The sequence below is a fragment of the Dunckerocampus dactyliophorus genome, chromosome 11 (assembly GCF_027744805.1).
Source record: "Dunckerocampus dactyliophorus isolate RoL2022-P2 chromosome 11, RoL_Ddac_1.1, whole genome shotgun sequence".
Classification (NCBI taxonomy): Eukaryota; Metazoa; Chordata; class Actinopteri; order Syngnathiformes; family Syngnathidae; genus Dunckerocampus; species Dunckerocampus dactyliophorus.
Genome location: NC_072829.1, coordinates 20,782,376 through 20,801,563, shown reverse-complemented (window position 1 = coordinate 20,801,563; position 19,188 = coordinate 20,782,376). Strand labels below are relative to the sequence as shown.

The following is a 19,188-nucleotide window of genomic DNA, read 5'->3' as shown; positions in this document are numbered from 1 at the left end:
TTGAAGCATACAAATGGCTAATGAACTAAAATACATACATAAGGCATTCAAGATGCATTCAAACATGCTGTGAATGATGTACACTCAACAAAAATATAAACGTAACACTTTTTTTTTTGTTCCCATTTGTCATGAGCGGAACTCAAAGATGTAAATATTTGTCTATGTACACAAACGGCATATCTCTCTTAAAATTGTTCACAAATCTGTGTTGTTGAGCATTCATCATTAAGGGTGTCACGAGACCCTCACTTCACGAGATGACACAATACACCAGATTGGGTCTACAAGAACAAGGCGAGACAAGATTTTAATGTTACTTTTTTTTTAAAATACAATGAAAAAAATATAAAAAAATATCTGACAATATATTGCGACAAGGACAAGATCGCGGGTTCAAGCGGCCAAAATGAGTTTCTCCGTAGAGTGGCTGTGGTCCTTTGGAGATAACGTGAGAAGCACTGTCATCCGGGAGAGACTCGGAGTAGAACCGCTACTCCTCCGCTTTGAGAGGAGCCAGATGAGGTGGCTTGGGCATCTGGTCATGATGCCTCCCGGACGCCTCCCTGGGGAGGTGTTCAGGGCAAGTCCGACCGGTAGAAGGCCTCGGGGAAGACCCAGGACACGTTGGAGAGACTATGTCTCCCAAATGGCCTGGGAACGCCTCGGGATCCGCCAGAAGTGGCTGGGGAGACGAAGATCTGGGCCTCCCTGCTTAGGCTGCTGCCCCCGTAACCTGATCTCGGATAAGCGGTAGAAGATGGATGGATGGACATTGCCGGCCCCACCTCCACCCACCCAGACAGAGACTGTGTGACTGACAAAAGGGCTCACTCCGTTCATGCCGTTTTTCTACGAAACAAACACGCCAAGTTGCTGAAACCAATGCACAACCTGCCTGTTTGGAGGCGGGAGACGAGGAAAACAGACACGCACGCACATGCCAATGTAATGAGGACGACAAAATTATCAAGGTCATTTTCATTTATTGTGCGATTCATTCATTTATTCATTATTGTCCTAGGCTTAGTGCCCACGAAACTGTTTTTTTTTCTGAACGAGATATCATTTTAATCTCACAAGACCTTGTGACAACCAAATTCATCATTCATGATTCCTAATCTATCTACCTCACAGGTGTGGCATATCAAGATGCTGATGAGACAGTATGATTATTGCATAGGTGTGCCTTAAGTAGGCCACAGTTAAAGGCCACTCTAAAATGTGCAGTTTAACTGTATTGTGGGGGTTCGGAGGGTTCCCAAAACCAGTCAGTATCTGCTGTGACCACCATTTCCCTCAAATACTGCATATACCGATCCAGAGCATCCCAAACATGCCAATGGGTGACATGTCAGGTGAGTCTGCTGGCCATGCAAGCACTGGGATGTTTTTAGTTTCCAGGAATTGTGTACGGATTCTTGCAACATCGAGCCGTGCATTATCATGCTACACCATGAGGTGATGGTCATGGATGAATGACGCAACAATGGGCCTCAGGCTGTCGTCACAGTATCTCTGTGCATTCAAAATGCCACAAATAGAGTAAAATGCATCTTTGTTGTGGATGGAGTGGCCCATGTTGGCAGTTGACTTATCATATGGGCAGGTATAGTATCTTATAGACAACAAACATAGGTGCATTTTATTGATGGCATTTTGAAGATAGTGAGCATGCTCGGGATCCTCTGGATTGGCGTATCAGATATTTGAGGAAAATGGTGGTCACACCAGATACTAACGCCCCCCGCACATTTTGGAGTGGCCTTTTATTGTGGCCAACATAAGGCAATGTGCAATAATCATGCTGTCTCATCAGCATCTTGATATGCCACACCTGTGAGGTGAATAGATTATGAATTACAAATGATGAAGATTTACACAAATGTGTGAAAAATATTTGAGAGAGATAGGCCTTTTGAGTTCATAAAAAAAAGTTTTAGATCTTTGGGAGATGGGATGGGAGCAAAATGGGAGCAAAAACAACATTGTTGTGTTTATATTTTTGTTGCATGTAGCATTTTACACTGGTTACAAGGTGTCAGTAATGTTACTGCAATGTACGGTGAGACACAGAAACACCAGCCTTGGTTGCCGGAACAACAGGCTTTTATTGCAGGTTTGAATTCTCTCACAACAGGCACAATAATCCCTAATACAAACGGGGGCTACTGCTGTGGCCGTAATCCACGCCAAGTTAGAACTCAATTTTGAACCCCTATCACTTCCTGTCTGCCCAATACTCAGCTCCCTAGGGAACACATTTATTGCAACACGCACAAGCTTATGAAATGGCTTATTTACTCTTATTATGTCTACCGTATTGGGTAATATGTGTGTAAAGGTGACGATAGGGGTGTTACTTCATGGCTAGGGGGTTCTAATAATGTTTAAAAACTGTATTTAGAAGGTCTGAAACATTTTTCTCTGCTTTTAACTACAAAAATATTAGATTCATAATTAAGTAGTCCTACTTTGTGGAAATTCACTTATCACAGTCGTGTCTGGACCAATTAACCATGATAAACGAGGGATTACTGTATATATAGAGTTGAATTGACCCAATTGTATGGGAAATGTCTGGTAAATGCTGTGACTATGAAGATTCTTCTTTGAATTGTGGATGGAAAGAGTCTTTGTCCGCGGCCATCAGCTCTAGGAAATACACATCACACTCACCAGAGGGAGAGTGCAGCCACTGAGGAGATGCTTTGGATGAGGGGGTTCATCTATAGTTGGTCTCACTGTTTTCTTTCAGTGTTTGACTTGTGTATGTAAATACCTCACAGTGCAGGCCTCTGTCTGCATTTGTCTCCTCTAAAACGAATCATTGCAGGCTTTAATTCGCCAGGAGGCTGTTTTGGGTTGAATATTGATATGTCAGTTACCATAGCAATCTGTATGCTGGCGCCGCTGAAAGGAAATTACCATCTGTAGAAAGACTTCCGCTTCCAAGGCATCTCAATTTATTGTGTCTGCTGTGCCTCCCTCTGAGGCCCCTGCTTGGTAAAACCTGACTCGACTATTGTATGGGCATCCAACATTTCAGCCCATTGCAGATGTACAACTAACATATATCAAACATGCGCATCTTAAAGCCAGGGCTCCTGCTTCATATCAGTAGCCGCATGCAGGAGTTTCAATTAGTAAGTCAGTGTTGTCATAATCACCACAACCATGATATTTACCTCGTTATATCTGTCGCATATAGAGTGTATCCTAATGGCTATCGTTTTATATCATTTTCAAGAAACCCAGTAAACCTGGCAGTGTTAAAACTGAACGAGCAGGGCCTCTTGGACAAATTGAAAAACAAGTGGTGGTACGACAAGGGAGAGTGCGGCAGCGGGGGCGGGGACTCCAAGGTCAGAGCCAGTTTGATAAACCCTGCGGGTAACCCACCACCACCATTGGGCGTGTGGCGGGTGTACGGGGAGGGGGGTAACCGGCAGGTTCAACGCTGCAACGCCACTCCAGAAATTAAGTTTGGTATCATCTATTTCAGCGCTGGTATTACGTACTTCCTGTTCAAAAACATTCGATGAATGCACAACTACAGTGATGCATCAGCGAGGGTGAGCAGTGTGCCGGTTACCCAAAGTGATATAGTAATACACATCTACTGCCTTAGGGAGCAAGAGCACCAAGCTAGATGGCGTATTAATGCATATCACTTTAATTTGAAAGTTCCTAATGATGTTTATGCCATCTCTATTCATGTGTGCGTGCGTGCATGTGTGTGATGTGATGCTTTCTCCTTTCTTTAACCATAGGCAAGCTGAAGTATTATTGTGTGAATGCATTTTGCTGCTCTGTGTCTCTGAATCAATAACATAAAATAACATGGTATAATATGTTATTTATGTTATTTCTTTGTGGTTGGAAGAATCCCAGTAAACCTAGCGGTGTTGAAACTCAATGAGCAAGCCGTCTTAGACAAACTGAAAAACAAATGGTGGTACGATAAAGGGGAGTGTGGCAGCAAGGACTCCGGAAGAAAGGTTAGTCTGCATCCTGATTCTGTCTCCTCACAGCACCTCCAAGCACTATCCTGCCCTGATCCTAGAACAGACCCAAGTCCAGGCTTATACGCCTCTCGTACATACAATATACCCGCTTGTGTCTCTAGCAGGACTACAGTATGGGCCCGCATATAAGACATGGTATGTAAGTCATGGCAGACATATACACAAATTTAAGATTGGAAATGCATCAGCTTATTAAAAGCAACCCATAAGCAAACTGGTGATGGGCTAAGGTAGATGAACTTGTTATTCATTGTCCTAAAATACATAAAGGTTATGATATTTTTTTCTGGGACCAAAAAAAAGGGACAAAAATGTTTGATTCATTTCATTGAAATGCTAATTATTATTATTGATTGATTATTTTTAGATGCAAAGCTATTTTCAAGCATGTCTCCTTTTGAAGCAGGTGTTTTGGTTGAAGCTGGAAAAGAAAGCCATGTCATTCTTACATAAGATAAGATTGTTACATAACTACCAAACACTATACATGATTGTCATAATTGCATTTATGATTTCAAACTACATTTCCAGCCACCCTGGTTGAAGTGTAATTTCATTTCTAATTGTCTTATATTCGGGCATATACTTTGTGGCCAATCTGGTGTTTTATTCCTTTAAACATGTTTGTTTATGATTATGATTTAAAATAGTGAAGGAGTTTAGATAAGTTTGCAATACATAATCAAAATCTGAATAGAGTAAATTAGACCTGAAATATTAGGCTTGTGTTAATGGTGTAGCTCAAAGATGAATCAATCAGAACTAACTGTGAGACATGAAGCAAGGCCAGTAGATCACAAGATCTGCCTTTTGAACATGTTCTGTCACAACCTTTTCATTCTGTCCGGTCTCTGCACAGACCGGAATGCATGTGTGATCCAAACCCTGTCAATCTGTTCGCGCAACCTTGAGTCACATCAAGCCAGCCACAGGGCTTGCATGCATTTGCACTTCAGGTTCCATCTCAGAGAGGCGACTGTTCTCACTAGAATTTCGTAAAATATTCCATTAAAAGGAATAGTACAGTGAAGCTCATATTTGATAGTAATGTAGTGATTCTCTTTGAAATGACAACCAACCGCGAGTAATTGAGATGCCCCTAAAAATGTTTATTTTTGACACTATCGATCAAGTTTGGGCTATGCTGCTGCGTCTAGGCGCTACCACATAGAATATAAATTTGCTTGAACTTGACATTTACAGCTATTTTACTGACCCAACACAAACCAGTAGGAGGTCATCCACCCAAACGCCTACCTCACTCATGGCGCAACCCAAAAATAATCAAGTAACACATGTGGAACACACAATGTAACTGCACCTCACAGACCATGCGGGTCTGGAAATAGACACTTACAAACTAATATGCTTGCATAACAATACTGTCATTTATAACCCACAAGGCATGCTGGGTAACTTTCTGTTTCGAAAGTATGTGTGTGCCTTGCAGGTCGTATATTATCAGGATTTGTATACACTGTACTGTATATGTACGGTATATTAGCGTGTAAGTGCGTATTTCGATAACCGCTTAAGTCACGTGGCGCAATTACATCGTGTGTTTCACATGTTTTACTTGTCTTATTATTGATTAATTTCCACATACAGTTGAACCTTGGTTAGCGTCATTAATTCAAAATATATGTTAACCGAATCAAGTTTTCCCATAAGAAATAATGCGAAACTAATTAATGCAAAACAAAACACATTTTTACAGTTTTACAATTATAGTTTTACATGCAAAAATCAATTCAAAATGCATACAAATATGTATAAATGACGAATGAAAGGGATAAATGAACATTTGACGTCACTTCTACCTTGAGAGAAGACTTGTTGACAAAGACGGTGATAACAAGCAGCGAGGGAGAAGGAGAAGGCGGATTCACATGGACACCATCTTTGTGTTTTGCTAGAAGTTATTTCTTGAATTCAATAGTGTTTCGCACCTTCTTTGTCAAAGTGCTGGCAGTTGCAACTTTCTTTGTGTTAACTGCTAACAATGTTAGCTAGCAGAGAACTTCAGAGTCTACAGAGTCGCTGATGACATCATACACAGCTGACATCCGGTTCCGGTTGCCGTTTTGTTAGCAAGCTAATAGGCCGCTAACAAGGACATTTTATGATAAAAATAGATTACGAACACAGTTGGACTCACGCAGCGTATTGATAACACAATAAGATGTGCTTCACATTGTAGACAAACCGTAGAATGTACGTAAACAGAGGCAAAATGATTGTGTAAATTTTCGTAAAACCGCGTTAACCGCGGCTTACGCTAGTCCAGGTTCCAATGTTTTTGTAAATTAGCACCAGTTTAGGTTGAATAAGATGGCTTTCTACCAAAAAAAAAGACAAATTATGGAGGTTAAAAGCGCATAAATGAGGGATGTTTTGATCAAAAATATGCAAATATGCAGACTCACGAATATGCGGGGATCCACTGTACTATATTTCTGACAGATTTTTCACCGACGGTTGACTGTTCGTTTTGTGTAGGGGTGTCAAAATATACATCAAGAGGGCGGGCGGTCACCAGGGAGCAAAGCAGATTGAGTGCATATTTTAGATGAACACTGTTTATTAGAGTAACATGTACATGCACATTGGGGTCTCTTCTAAATTGTACTGTGTATGTATTCTACGTTAGCATTTATATGTGTATTATTACTATGCGTGGGATACTTGCCAGTTCTATGCTCATTTTTGTACACTAATTATGTAACTGCGAAACAGATGCACCAGTCTTGTTTCCCCCAAAGAAACAACCTCGCAACCAGCAATATTTGAGAATTAAACATAATAGACTAAGACATATTTTTCCCCCGCTTTGCTATATTTGTACAGTGTTTAGGTGGAAACTCTGTATGCATATTCAGACAGAACATTTATTCTAAGATGCTTCTAAGGATTTGGCCTCAGGGACATATCCTTAGAGGCTTATAAAAGCCCGTGAAGGTGATTTGATAAGCGTGAATTCTGTCTGACAGGACGAATTAAACTGAAATGATCACATGTTGTTAGTGTTTATTCTAATAACCTGCAGCCTGTCATGCCTTCAGAACACATTATTTGACACCCCCTGCCAGAAAAACCTTGGTTACATTATATAATGCCAAAAAACAGACCAATTACTGTAAAGTCTGGTTAGCTTTGCTATGTTGTTTATTTAGTTGTTGATTTACATTTATGTAAGATGCAAGAACTAAAATGCAATGTAATCCAGGAAGTCATAACCAGTCGAGCAGAACTGACCTATAAAATATTCTATTTTAAAGTACGTATTTATTATGCGGCTGCATGACTGCATGTATGATGGGGGGATCATAGTAGTTTGTCCTTTCTTTCGCAAAATACAATGCCAATTATTGTAATGTTAGTATGAAAATGTCAGAAATGCACGAGTACCTGATAAAAAAAAATACAAGATATGTGCTGTATAGCATTTACATTTGGGAGGCCTGTTTCATGAATCCAGTCCATAGTTACTGCTCTCACAAACCTGATATTCACATGTCTGACATCACTTTATGTGATATTGCACTGTGGATATGGCTTGGATTGACTTTGCAGTCTGGGTGCAAATCATGTATCTGCATTTTAAGATACTACAATAAAAATGCAGTGCATTGTGCTACATACGCTCTTTATAAGCATCACTTTAGCATAATCGCAACAACTTCTCCTAATGTGTCTGCGCTTTAGCCCTATTGCAGTAGAACTTAAGCTCCCTTATCTGTGAGACTTACTGACAATGAAATTATGTGACTGTGCTTTGTGAGACAGGCCTTGAACCTTGAACTGTTTGTGTAAATTCTAAGTATATCACTTGATTTGTCAAGCTCATCTGTGTGTAGTTCTGTATGAATGGATGAATATACACTCACTTGTCACAACGTTAGGCACACTTGTTCATGCAAGACCAGTATATTATATATGGAAAATTTAAAATTACAAATTTTCATTGCCGTATCTTGCAATGGTAATCCAAATTTTAATCCAATATAACAGTACCTACTATTGCGGCCAGTGAGTGTATATGCTAGAGCAATTGTGTTTAGGGTTGTGTGTTCTCAGGGCGTTGAATCGATTGCAACTGGACTGTTCAGATTGTCTTAGAAGACATTTTGCCTCTCATCCGAGCAGGCTTCTCCAGTTCCAGACAGTGAACACTAGATAGGACAGCTCTAGATAGGACAGACTAGAGAGTCATTCGAGCAGGCTTCATCAAATCATGCTAGACGAGATAGAACAGCTATAGTCTGTCTAGGACAACGAGTTTTTCAGTATGACCATGAACTGATGACGCTTGCTGAGATGAGTCAAGTCTGTCCGATCTAGAGTTGTCTAGGACACTGCAGTAGTCTGTCCTATCTATCTAACTTTGAACTAGATAGGAACTGATGAAGCTTGCTCAGATGAGAAGCGTAACATCTTCAGTTGCGATCAATATAATACTCTGACAATACAATGACCTGGATGAATGACAATATTCACAGGCAGGGTTGTGTGTTATGTACGTAATGCATTACCGTTCATTTTCATGCGTGCATTTGTGTGAATGAGAACGTCCCAGTCAGTCATACGTGTTTGGCTTTAAATGTTGTCTGTTGCTCTTCTCCAAAATCTCACTGATTGGCTCTCCCCTCCCGTCTCGCGCCATCCAGGACAAGACAAGCGCTCTGAGCCTCAGCAACGTGGCCGGAGTCTTCTACATCTTGATCGGCGGCCTGGGCCTGGCCATGCTGGTGGCACTGGTGGAGTTCTGCTACAAGTCCAGGACCGAATCACGTCGAATGAAGGTGTCGACCGCTCGAGCCGCTGCTGCCTCAGCTGCTCAGGCCTTTCACTGCTCAGCCTTAGACAGTGGTGCTAGCGCCCCCTACACAGAGCTGCAGAGCTACGGCCTGTACGCCAACAACACTGTTAAGATATAAGGGCAGAGCACAGCCACGGGGTAGGAAACGCTGTGATTAAGCCATGATGATGATGATGTCATCCGCCTCCTCATCTCCCGCCCATCTAACCGTGACCACAGTAGGGCCTTTCACGGCTTCCACCGCAGTGCAAACGCTCTCCTGTACCTCTTTCTCCTTCTACCGCTCCCTCGCTAAGTCTTGTTACTGATGGCCTGCAGATGTCCTCAATCACGTAATTTGAAATTGCCCTTACGCCTGTTTAAGTTTTAGCATCAAAACATCAAATAGTTCCAAATACAAGGTGTGATTTATCTGTTATTCCAGCATTGCTTTACAGCAGGTCAATTCAAAGTACCTGACCAAGACTAATTTAAAGATCAATGACGTGTTTCATTAATTATATAAATATATGTCATGCATTACCAAATGAAAACGTTCTCTAAGGCTGGATTTACACTACATTAGCAACATACCCAGATACTGAAAGAAATCATCTCAGCATTATTCTACCGGGGTCGTTATCCTTTTTCCATACTTAATGGTCAATGTCCCATTAATGTACTTCACTTAGACCATTAATGGGTACACCTGTGCTGTTGGTTTTGTCTGCCACAGGTGGTTTTATTCACCAAGGGTGTGTTGTTTGGGTAGGTGCACATGCGTACATGCATCAGTTGCCGTATTTTGATGACGATGGTTCATATTGCTGCGATTGGCTGGGCGACCAGTCCAGGGTGTAACCCGCCTCTCGCGCGAAGTCAGCTAGGATAGGCTCCAGCATACCCCAGTGTCCCTAATTAGAATAAGCGGCATAGAAAACGGATGGATGTATCATATTGACAGTTTGTATCAGTGTGTCAGTTAATGGTACCCTCACATTAGTAGATATGTGGGCTTTCTATCCATGTTGGAAGAGGCCTGATTCAGATCAGATTCCATCGTTTTTTTCTCTCTCCTTGCACTGCCAGGACTCAAATGCAAATGGTGGTACTTGAACCTAGTAGTGCAAATCCAGCCGAAGTCTGCAGTGACACAAATCACGTATCCCTTTAGGGCAAACTCATAGGTACACCTTCACAAACTAATGACATCAAATTGAAGAGCCGTATCAAAAAGACAATGACAGTCACAGTCAGATCACAGACCTCCTTCGAGGCAGAAGAACGCTGTCGAGCAAAACAGAAGTGACACAAATCCTGGATGTGCACCAAAATGATGTTTATTCCTTGGTCTACGGCGCACTGCTCCACTAATACAGTGGTGTGAAAAAGTGTTTGCCCCTTTCCCGATTTCTTATTTTTTTGCATGTTTGTCACACTTAAATGTTTCAGATAATCAAAGAAATGTAAATATCAGTCAATAATAACACAACTCAACACAAAATGCAGTTTTTAAATGAAACAATTGATGAAAAAACACTAGCATAAAGACATAAACCGAAAAATTGTGGCGTTTTTAAACAGTGGCACATGTACGCTGTACACTGTACTGTACTTGTATTATTGCGTATTTATAAATTATTATTGACTTACAGTGAATGAGACAATGGGATGGGGGGGATAATTAATAAAATGTTGGGTTTTTTTTACCAAAAATTGCTGACTCCTGAATCGCGAATGTTCATGGATCCACTAGCTATGTTTTAGTAACACCGCTTAGTACGACAGATAGTAGTTTTACACCGCTGCAAAATAATGGCAAACCGAGCATTATCATCTTTGTAAAAGCAGAATTTTGATAGAGCTCTTGTATTGATGTCATTAGACGGAGGTGTACCTAATAAAGTGGGTGGTGAGTCTACACACGCACACACAAAACACAGGGTAGCTTAAGACGGGTATAAAGGCAATTTAAATTACAGTGGTGCATCTGTCTACCTCTGTCGCTCTGAATAAATGTGTCCCCTGCTCCTTCTGCTCTTGTCTTGCAATGCAGGGCCCATTGTGGTGAACATCCTTTATCTGTATACCATAAGGCAGACCTGTGTTCCATCACTGCTTTAGCATAGAACCTTCTAACTCTAATTATTGCATTTCAGAAGCCTCTAAGTATGAATTTGTTGCAATATTTATTTTCCCCATCAGGCTGAAGGTTTCGTCGTCTTTCAGTGATGATATCAGTCACCTTACACACCTCTGATCCGTTCTCCCGACGTCAGAATACCCTAGTTGCTTCTTGTAAACAGCAGAAAATGCACACAAGGATCTAAACGAGGAGGGATCTTCTTCATGGGAGTCGTTTCTCTCCTTTTAATCAGTGTACAAAGGGCCACCTGATCAGTATGCTGATGAGATTGGCGAGGATCCTTTTAAGCTACGATGCCTTTATGCTGTTTGGCTTAAAAGCAACAACAAGGTTGTTCCAATTAGAGTGATTCTCGAGTTGCCGTGCAGCATCCGGCGGTTGCTTCAGATCATGGTTGCTTTGTCCAAAATTAATCAGCTCTAGAATAGCCGGCCATCGCAGATTAAGCCGCATTCAAAGCTTGCGGTTGTTACTGCAGGACACCTCCTAATGGAGTAATTAAACCAATGAATGAAGCTTTAGCTTGCTTCTTACTGCCACACCTTTCCCTGCTGCTCCTGGATTTTGATTTACATCGTCAGGCAAAAGGATCTGCCTGAGAACGGAAAATTGTTAAGCAAATATGGATGTGGTCCATGAGAACTGTTTCTCAGAGGTCACCGATGAGGCTTAAGTCTCTCGTCTGGTTCACCAAACTACTCTCACCACGTTGGAAGCATACAGGTGTCCAATCCGTGTCCTGATAGGATAAAGAATTCTGATTCAGGAGACTCGGGGTCATGATTGATTGATTATTTAAGACAACACGTAGCAGCAGCCTGTGATTCATAACGGCTCATAAATGTCCTTCCACTGCAAAAACTGCAATCTCAGCATGATTAAATATTCTGAATTCAAGGTAAAAAAAAAAAATACTAAAAGTATGTATTTTCTTACTTTGTGAGAGCAATTCGATTATCTTAAGTAATACATATTTTACATAAGAAATGTTAACTTCCAATTTAATTGAACTCTTGAAATATTTTGGAAAATGCTCATTCTGACATTGGCTTGTTTTTGTTTTATGAAGTAAAGCAGATAACCCGCTTTTCACGGGCGGTGCAACCAGAAAATGGCGAAAATATGCAACTGATGCGTGCATAACGATGTCTAATTATGGCTCGCTCCTGCCCCTCCAAACCCACAAGCCAGGTTGACGTTGAAGTTCTCCTTCATGTTCGGCTCAACATTTGCAATAGGAGTGACTGTTGTAATTCCAAGATTAGATTTAGCTCCAGAACCCTCCTCTTCTCTCTTCAGTATGCCTCACAAACGTGTTGAACACATTTGACAGGATAAAATGTACGGGTACTCACCACTAATGTACGATAATCGATGAACAAATGGCGTCTGAGTCGCAGTGTAGAAGATATTTGTTTGACTTGTGAGTCTCACAGCAACTGCGGTGCGTTCAAGGGCCGCCGACAAAGTGAGAAATCCCAACGCTTGGTGAAAAAACACTATCAATGACGCATGAAAGCATAAACATGTAAAAATTGTTGTACATGTACAGTATACGGTACATTTTACCTGAGTTATCTTATATTTATATTTATAAATTATTACTGAATGGGGGGGAAAAAGGTCTTTTCAAGGAAAAAAAATGTTTTTGGAACAAAAATATGCAAATTTGCAGTGACGTGAATGCTGAAGCACAAATGTGCAAGGATCCATTGCTGGTACACATTACTTAAGATAAGTAAAGTAGTCCCTCTTTTACCGCCGTTAATTGGTTCCAGACCCAACCATGATAAGTGAATTTCCACAAAGTAGAGAGTCCTTACTTCGAAATGGAAAATTTTTGTAATTAGAGCATAGAAAGCGTGTTTACGACCTTCTAAATACCGTTTTTGAGATTATTAGAGCCCTCTAGACATGAAATAACACCCCTATAGTCGCCTTTACACTTGTGTTACCCAATATAGTAGTTATAATAACAGTAAATAAGCCATTTAAGACATAAATAAGACCCGTGCTCGGGTGTCTTGCAGTAAACGTGTTCTGGTGCTAAAGGGGCTGAGTCAAGGGCGGACAGGAAGTGGCGTTTTAGCTTGTCGTGGGTTACGGCTGCAACAGTAGCTCATATTAGGGATTATTGTGCTTGTTGTGAGATATTTCAAAGCTGTAACAAAAGCCTGCTGATCAGGCGATCAAGTCTGGTGCTTGTGTGTCTTACTGAACATTACAGTAATATTGCTGACATCTTGCGACCAGTGTAAAATACTACATATCATCACAACCTTGAATGCGTCTTCTGAATGTCTTACGTTTGCGTTTTAGTTGCTTAATTTGCTAAAATGCTTAATTTAGGCAAAAAAAATACATAAGATTTGATTAAATATGCAATTGCTTCTGTCGTATTCAACCATGAAACAGATGATTTATTTTATTTTTTTTTAAAGAAAACGTGAGAGTGAAGCTACGAAATTTAAAGCGCGAATTGGCGAAGGATTACTGTATTGGCGAGACGTTGGTCTAACAGAAAAATAGTAAAAAGACTATTTTTAAGCTCAAGATCTGTTCATCAATCTTGCTTAGATTTCATGTTTTGCAGTGGAATTTATCGGCGCGTCAGCACCACGTTTAGGAAGCAACATCCACTTATATCAGCGATATCAATTGCACAATATCCTGCTCAAAATATAAGGATTCCGCTCAAAGTAACTATTTTCCAGTGTGAGGTCGTTATTCCAGTTTGCAGTCTAATTGGAGTATGTCTTATCCCCCAACAGCAATCCATCAATGACGCCATGCGCTGTTCCACCCTGACCAGGATGAGCGGGAACGGGAGCGGAGGAGAGAATGGACGCCTCCTCACCCACGACTTCCCCAAAACCATTCAGACACTGCCGTGCATGAGCCACACCGCCAGCATGGGACTGGGTGCCTCTGGCATGTGATCACATTACTCAGTTTTGGGGAAGGGGAGGGCAGGAAGTAAGCAGGGTGGGACAGGAAGAGTACAAGACTCTGAAAAAAAAAAAAAAAAAGTCATGTCTATGTGATTTGACCCATCTACTCTGGCTGTGCCCGACTGGAACGAGATTTAACTTACTGCCAAAATGCACTCTTTAAACAAACTCCTTACAAGCGACAGAGACTCATGACATTTTTTTTAATACGTGGATATTTGCAATGTAAAAAAAAAAAGTAAAAAAAAAAAAAGAAGGGAAGTGTGCTGCAATAAAGAATCCGGGTGTGTTTTTGCATTTTTTACCGTGTTCATTTCTGTGGGGTAAAAAAAAAAAACAAAAAAAACTTTAACCTTAAGTGTGACGCCTGCGTTGTGCCATTTGGATGGAGTTGTTAGTTTGCGTGTGCAATATTTTCACCTCTACTGCTGACCTTGTACTACCTAGATGCTTTCTGGTGACTGATGGTGTCTTTGCACAAATGTGGTGGTGAGGACGAACATTTGTGACCGCTGTGATGATTTCATTTGGTTTTTTTTATGTTTGTTTTGGAGCCATGCCTGCACTCTTTTCGTTCTTTTACACTTTGGGAGGACCAAGTGCTCTGTAGCCTAGCCAGGTTTTAGTACGTGGTCTGCACTGCTGTATAATGTGAAAAGTGCGGTTGAGTTGATTCACTTTCCATTAAAGGCTGATGCTGTCTGACGCCGCGGTGCTTGGCCAGGCTAGAACAAAACGTGCATTGCTGCTACACCTCATGTAACACATCATGCCTTGTCTTTGTGCCATAGCGCCGTTATTTGTATGCACACACACTTGTGATGTTTTTTAAACAATGTCTGTGATGATAGAAAAGGCACACTGGCGCAAAATAGTGGCTATGAGTGACCTTACACTGTATCCTGCTGCTATGACATTCCCAGCACACCCACTGCTATATTCTGAAATCGATTAGCAGTACATGTGGAATAACAAAGATTGGCTCCAGAAAGAACCAGGAGAAAAGGGTCCTGGACATATTGCTTTTTTTATTCAGTTTTAATGAAATGGGCAGTGCTGCTAGTCACACACAATTTCCTTCGCACATTGTGCAGGTGGCCCGCTTTCAAATAAATCCACGTCAAATACTGTTACAGGAATTACACAATACAGGAATCATTTTTAGTCAGCGTTCCCATAAATATTAGGCAATGTCATTTTTTTATATTTTCTTCAAAATTTAAGATTGCACTAATTAGAAATTTATTTAATGCTTAATATTTTTTTTAAAACATTTTTGAAATATTACTGGTACAGTACATTATTCTTGAAAATGTCAATTTTTAATAGTTTTTTTTTAATGAAATTCACTCATTTTAAATGCAATTCACTTATTAGTCAAATTAATACTTTAAATGTAAAATAACATGAAATACAGTTGTTGTTTTTTTTTATTATATCACCAACAAAACAATGCGGCCGAGTGGTTAGCATGTTGGCCACACAGTCAGGAGATCTGAAGACCTGGGTTTCAATCTCCGCTCGGGCATCTCTTGTGTCGTTTGCTTTTTCTCCGGGTACTCCGGCTTCCTCTCATTCCAAAAAAATGCATGTTAGGTTAATCGGTGACTCTAAATCGTCCATAGGTATGAATGTGAGCGTGAATATGTGCCGTGCGATTGGCTGGCCACCAGTCCATGGTACACCCCGCCTCCCGCCCTAAGTCAGCTGGGATAGGCTCCAGTATACCCCCACGACCCTAATTAGGATAAGAGGCATAGAAAATGGATGAATTGTCGCATTTTTAGTGCTAGTATCATTTCATTGTTATTTTTTTGTATTTTATCAGGGATTATTATGATCCAAACACGATGTTGTCGATGTCTAAAGATAGAAATTGCCCAGGCAGGTGACACATTTTATATGCAGTGTATGACGGCTTGAAGCAATTCAGACAATGTTCTTTTTTTTTTTTTTTTTTTTTTTAATTCATATCACCATTTTCCACTTCCCTTATCGCATGTCCTCGCTCCACTTGAACAGTTCCTCCAGTGGAATGTCAGGAAACAGACACAGCAGATGAGAGCAAAAGGCTGGTACATGAAAACATGAAATTACAGTCATTCATCACCGCCCATGCCCTGGAATACATTGTACATTGCACATTGTTCATACCTAACGCTGTGATTTTACCTGAAGGTGAGTGGAAGGTTGTTGCTGGGTGTTTTCTTGGATGTCTGCTGTCACATTTAAAGGACCGCCCACATTTGACTATGCCTTCCTCCTCTATGAGATGTGCTTTGTTGTCATCTTCATTTTCTGCTTTATAAACATGGTACCAAATTGAATACATATTTTTAAGATGGAAAAGTAGGCATCCGGTGTTTACCAAAACCGTACATATCACCACCTATTATGTATATACAAAGGACTTACTCTCTCAAATGTTTGTTTGCAAACATGCCTCAGTGTACCTGAACTGCGTGACTACTCTCCCTCCCATCTATGTCTTCTTGTGCTGTTTTATTAATTAGGACACAGCGCAGTGGTCCTCAGAGGAGGCTTCACCTTGAGAGAGATGTTTTATATGCCGTTACAGATTTATATAAAAAATAGAAATTAAAAAAATAATAATCAGTGTTTGTATATAGAGGCGAGTTGGGGTTTGCTGGAGTTTTACACTTTGAATGGTGTAAAAAAAAAAAAAAAACATGCCAATGTGGAATTATCTGTAGAAACTAATGTTCAGATCCAGTTTGGGTTTTCTTTTCTATTTTATTGTTCAGGTTTAACAATGACTTTCTGTTTGTATTTTTAAGTGCTGGTATTTTAACACCATTTGAATATATCCGTCTTGGAATCTAATCACAGTTTCATCACGAGAAAGGTTATCGTTGTTTTTCTTTTTCTTTTTTACTAAAAAAAAAAAAAAGGGGGGGGGGGTGTATAAGAATTTCAAAATCCAAACATCAGTTAATAGAAGTGTTCAAAGGAGGAAAGATTTTTGGAGAAATATTTTTTTCTAACCGAACTGTTCTGGAAGGAAGTCATCACGCTTTTGTAACAGAATAAAGGAATAAACAATGTATGTTTCTTCATGTACGTTTGTCTTATTTGCAGTAATCCTGCTAGTATTTTACACTCCGCGCCTTGAGCAAATGGGATAGAATGTCAGATATTAGCTGCAAAGGAGGGTGATGCGCTGTCTGGCTCTGAAAGGAGTGCAGTGATCCAAAAACTAATCTCTGGCATTCTGTCTGACATGAAAAAATAAAAATGGGAGGACCTGCAAGAGCCTGAAGCTTTGGGCGGGGGGCGGGGAAAGGTGGATTTAATGGTCCTCATCACAGTCATAAAGACGACTGAGTCCAGCCAGCATTTAATTTCACGCAACCTTCATATATTTCCAGTTTTGAGTCATTTTCATGTATAAAAACGCTGACATAGGTAAGTATCGCCACCAGTCATCATACTACAGGCTAGCAAAAGGGGACACTTCAATCACACATCCCAGATCTTGGTTATAATCCAGTTAAAAATCGTCATGGATGACAGCATCATTTGTTAAAAAACAATGAACGATCAATGAAAACCCAAATCAAGAACCCACTGAAGACTGGATTCCCAATCATACTTGGAATCAAAGTGGAAAAAATAATAAGAGGCTGAGCCAACTTCTGTGACTTTTCCTCCTGATAACTCACAATGTGGCTTAGGAGTGTGTATGACCTCCTTGGGCCTGTACAAACTCCCTACATTGTTATGTCACAGAGATTTAGGTCTGAGCGATGGGCGGTCTCGTCCGATGTTCCCCAACCTTTACTGAGCCAGGGCACAAATTTGACACTAAAAACATCTCACGGCACATCAAACAAAAATGTTGCATGGGTGGGAACAGGTGGATACACAGGTTAATTATGTACTTTCTGCCATCTTGTTCTGTCAAAGCAAAGTAAAATGACAAAAACAAGTTACAAAACAATGCAAGTGCGTTTTGATATGCTTACTGTCCCGCAAATTGATGCAAAATGATATTATTTTCTGAGACCAACTAAAACACTGTTAATGATCATGTATAATAATAATAATATATCATAATAATACAATATTTCCTTTAATATGTCATCATTCACTCTGTAAAGTTGTGGAATTGCCATTTGTGACGTATTTTCTCACAGGCAATTCGTACTGTCCAACGCGGAATGCTGGCTTTTCAACTGTTTTAAAGAGCTGCATTTCTTTGCGATGTATTAAACTACACTCAGTAAACACACCATTTTTGGTTTGTATTTACTTTGCCAATCAAACGTTTCAGTGAGTGTGGACAGTCAGTGTGTCAGTGTGTATTTTGAGTCGGATGGTTATGTTTCGGTGGGCAAGTTCCTTTTGTGTATGTTGCCACCACTTTCGAACAACTTCAGCATAGTGACTAGTTTGTGTTGATAGGCTCACTTTGCTCATTATTCATATTCCCACACAGGGGCTGTGGCATTTGGCTTTGCAATCATCTTTTTTCCTCCTCATTTCTACTACTTTGCATTGGTCCTCACAAGGTTCCACTCTTTTGCTGTGTGTATGCTAGCGGACCCGCCTCCCGCCCCCCACAGAGATGAAGCGACTGCATGACAGACAAGAGGTCTCGCTCCGGTCTAGGTGCCGAACCAATGCACAGGGTGAACCTTCTTCCTGCCTCTTTGGAGACGAGAGACGAGGAAAACAGATGCGCATGCGAGTATATTATCGCGAGAGAGTTTCTTTACTGAACGAGAAATCTCATCACTATTATTACTACTCATCATTATCATTATTGTGCCTGTTGTGAGATAATTCCAACCTGCAATAAAAGCTTGTTGTTCCGGCGGTCAAGTCTGGCGGATCTCACATACTTAAGAAGTCACACAAAAAGGTCTGTGTGGACCTCCAAGGATTTGCCTCCTCAGACCATCAGCAGTCCTGCTGTTTGGTTTTTGCCCGCCTACATCCTGTTTCCGTGTGTTTCTTCCTTGTTCTTAACGATGTGCCAACCTTCTGGCCACAGTGCTTATGGAAGTGTCATTCTGGAGGAGCCCCACAATCTCAGCAACTTCTGTGGTTTGCAGATACATGCTTCCACTCGTGGCAAGAGCACTGGAAATATGCACAACTAGCCAGGAATCACTCAAAGAGGACAATGGGAGGCCACTACCGGCAGATCCATAAACCGGGATTGTCTTGCTAACTGTTGTGCTACCTAGAGAATATCCCAGAAGTGTGACTGACGTGGAGTTACACTGTGATGATTAGGTC

The 19,188-nt window shown here is 40.8% G+C and overlaps 1 protein-coding gene across 9 annotated transcripts in view; it reads left to right on the top strand.

The window, feature by feature from the left end:
• Window positions 1-17,000, top strand: part of gria1a (glutamate receptor, ionotropic, AMPA 1a) — a 90,924-nt gene extending 73,924 nt beyond the window's left edge. The window contains exons 14-16 of one of the 9 annotated variants that reach the window (XM_054791514.1): window positions 3,887-4,001; window positions 8,696-8,832; window positions 13,713-17,000. In XM_054791514.1, coding sequence (XP_054647489.1) covers window positions 3,887-4,001; window positions 8,696-8,832; window positions 13,713-13,911 — 451 coding nt within the window. In that variant the 3' untranslated portion in view covers window positions 13,912-17,000. Of the gene's footprint in view, window positions 1-3,250; window positions 3,366-3,886; window positions 4,002-8,695; window positions 8,986-13,712 lie in introns of those variants that run through there. The other 8 variants (XM_054791507.1, XM_054791513.1, XM_054791506.1 and 5 more) reach the window with 8 other exon arrangements.
• Window positions 17,001-19,188: the final 2,188 nt, after the last annotated feature.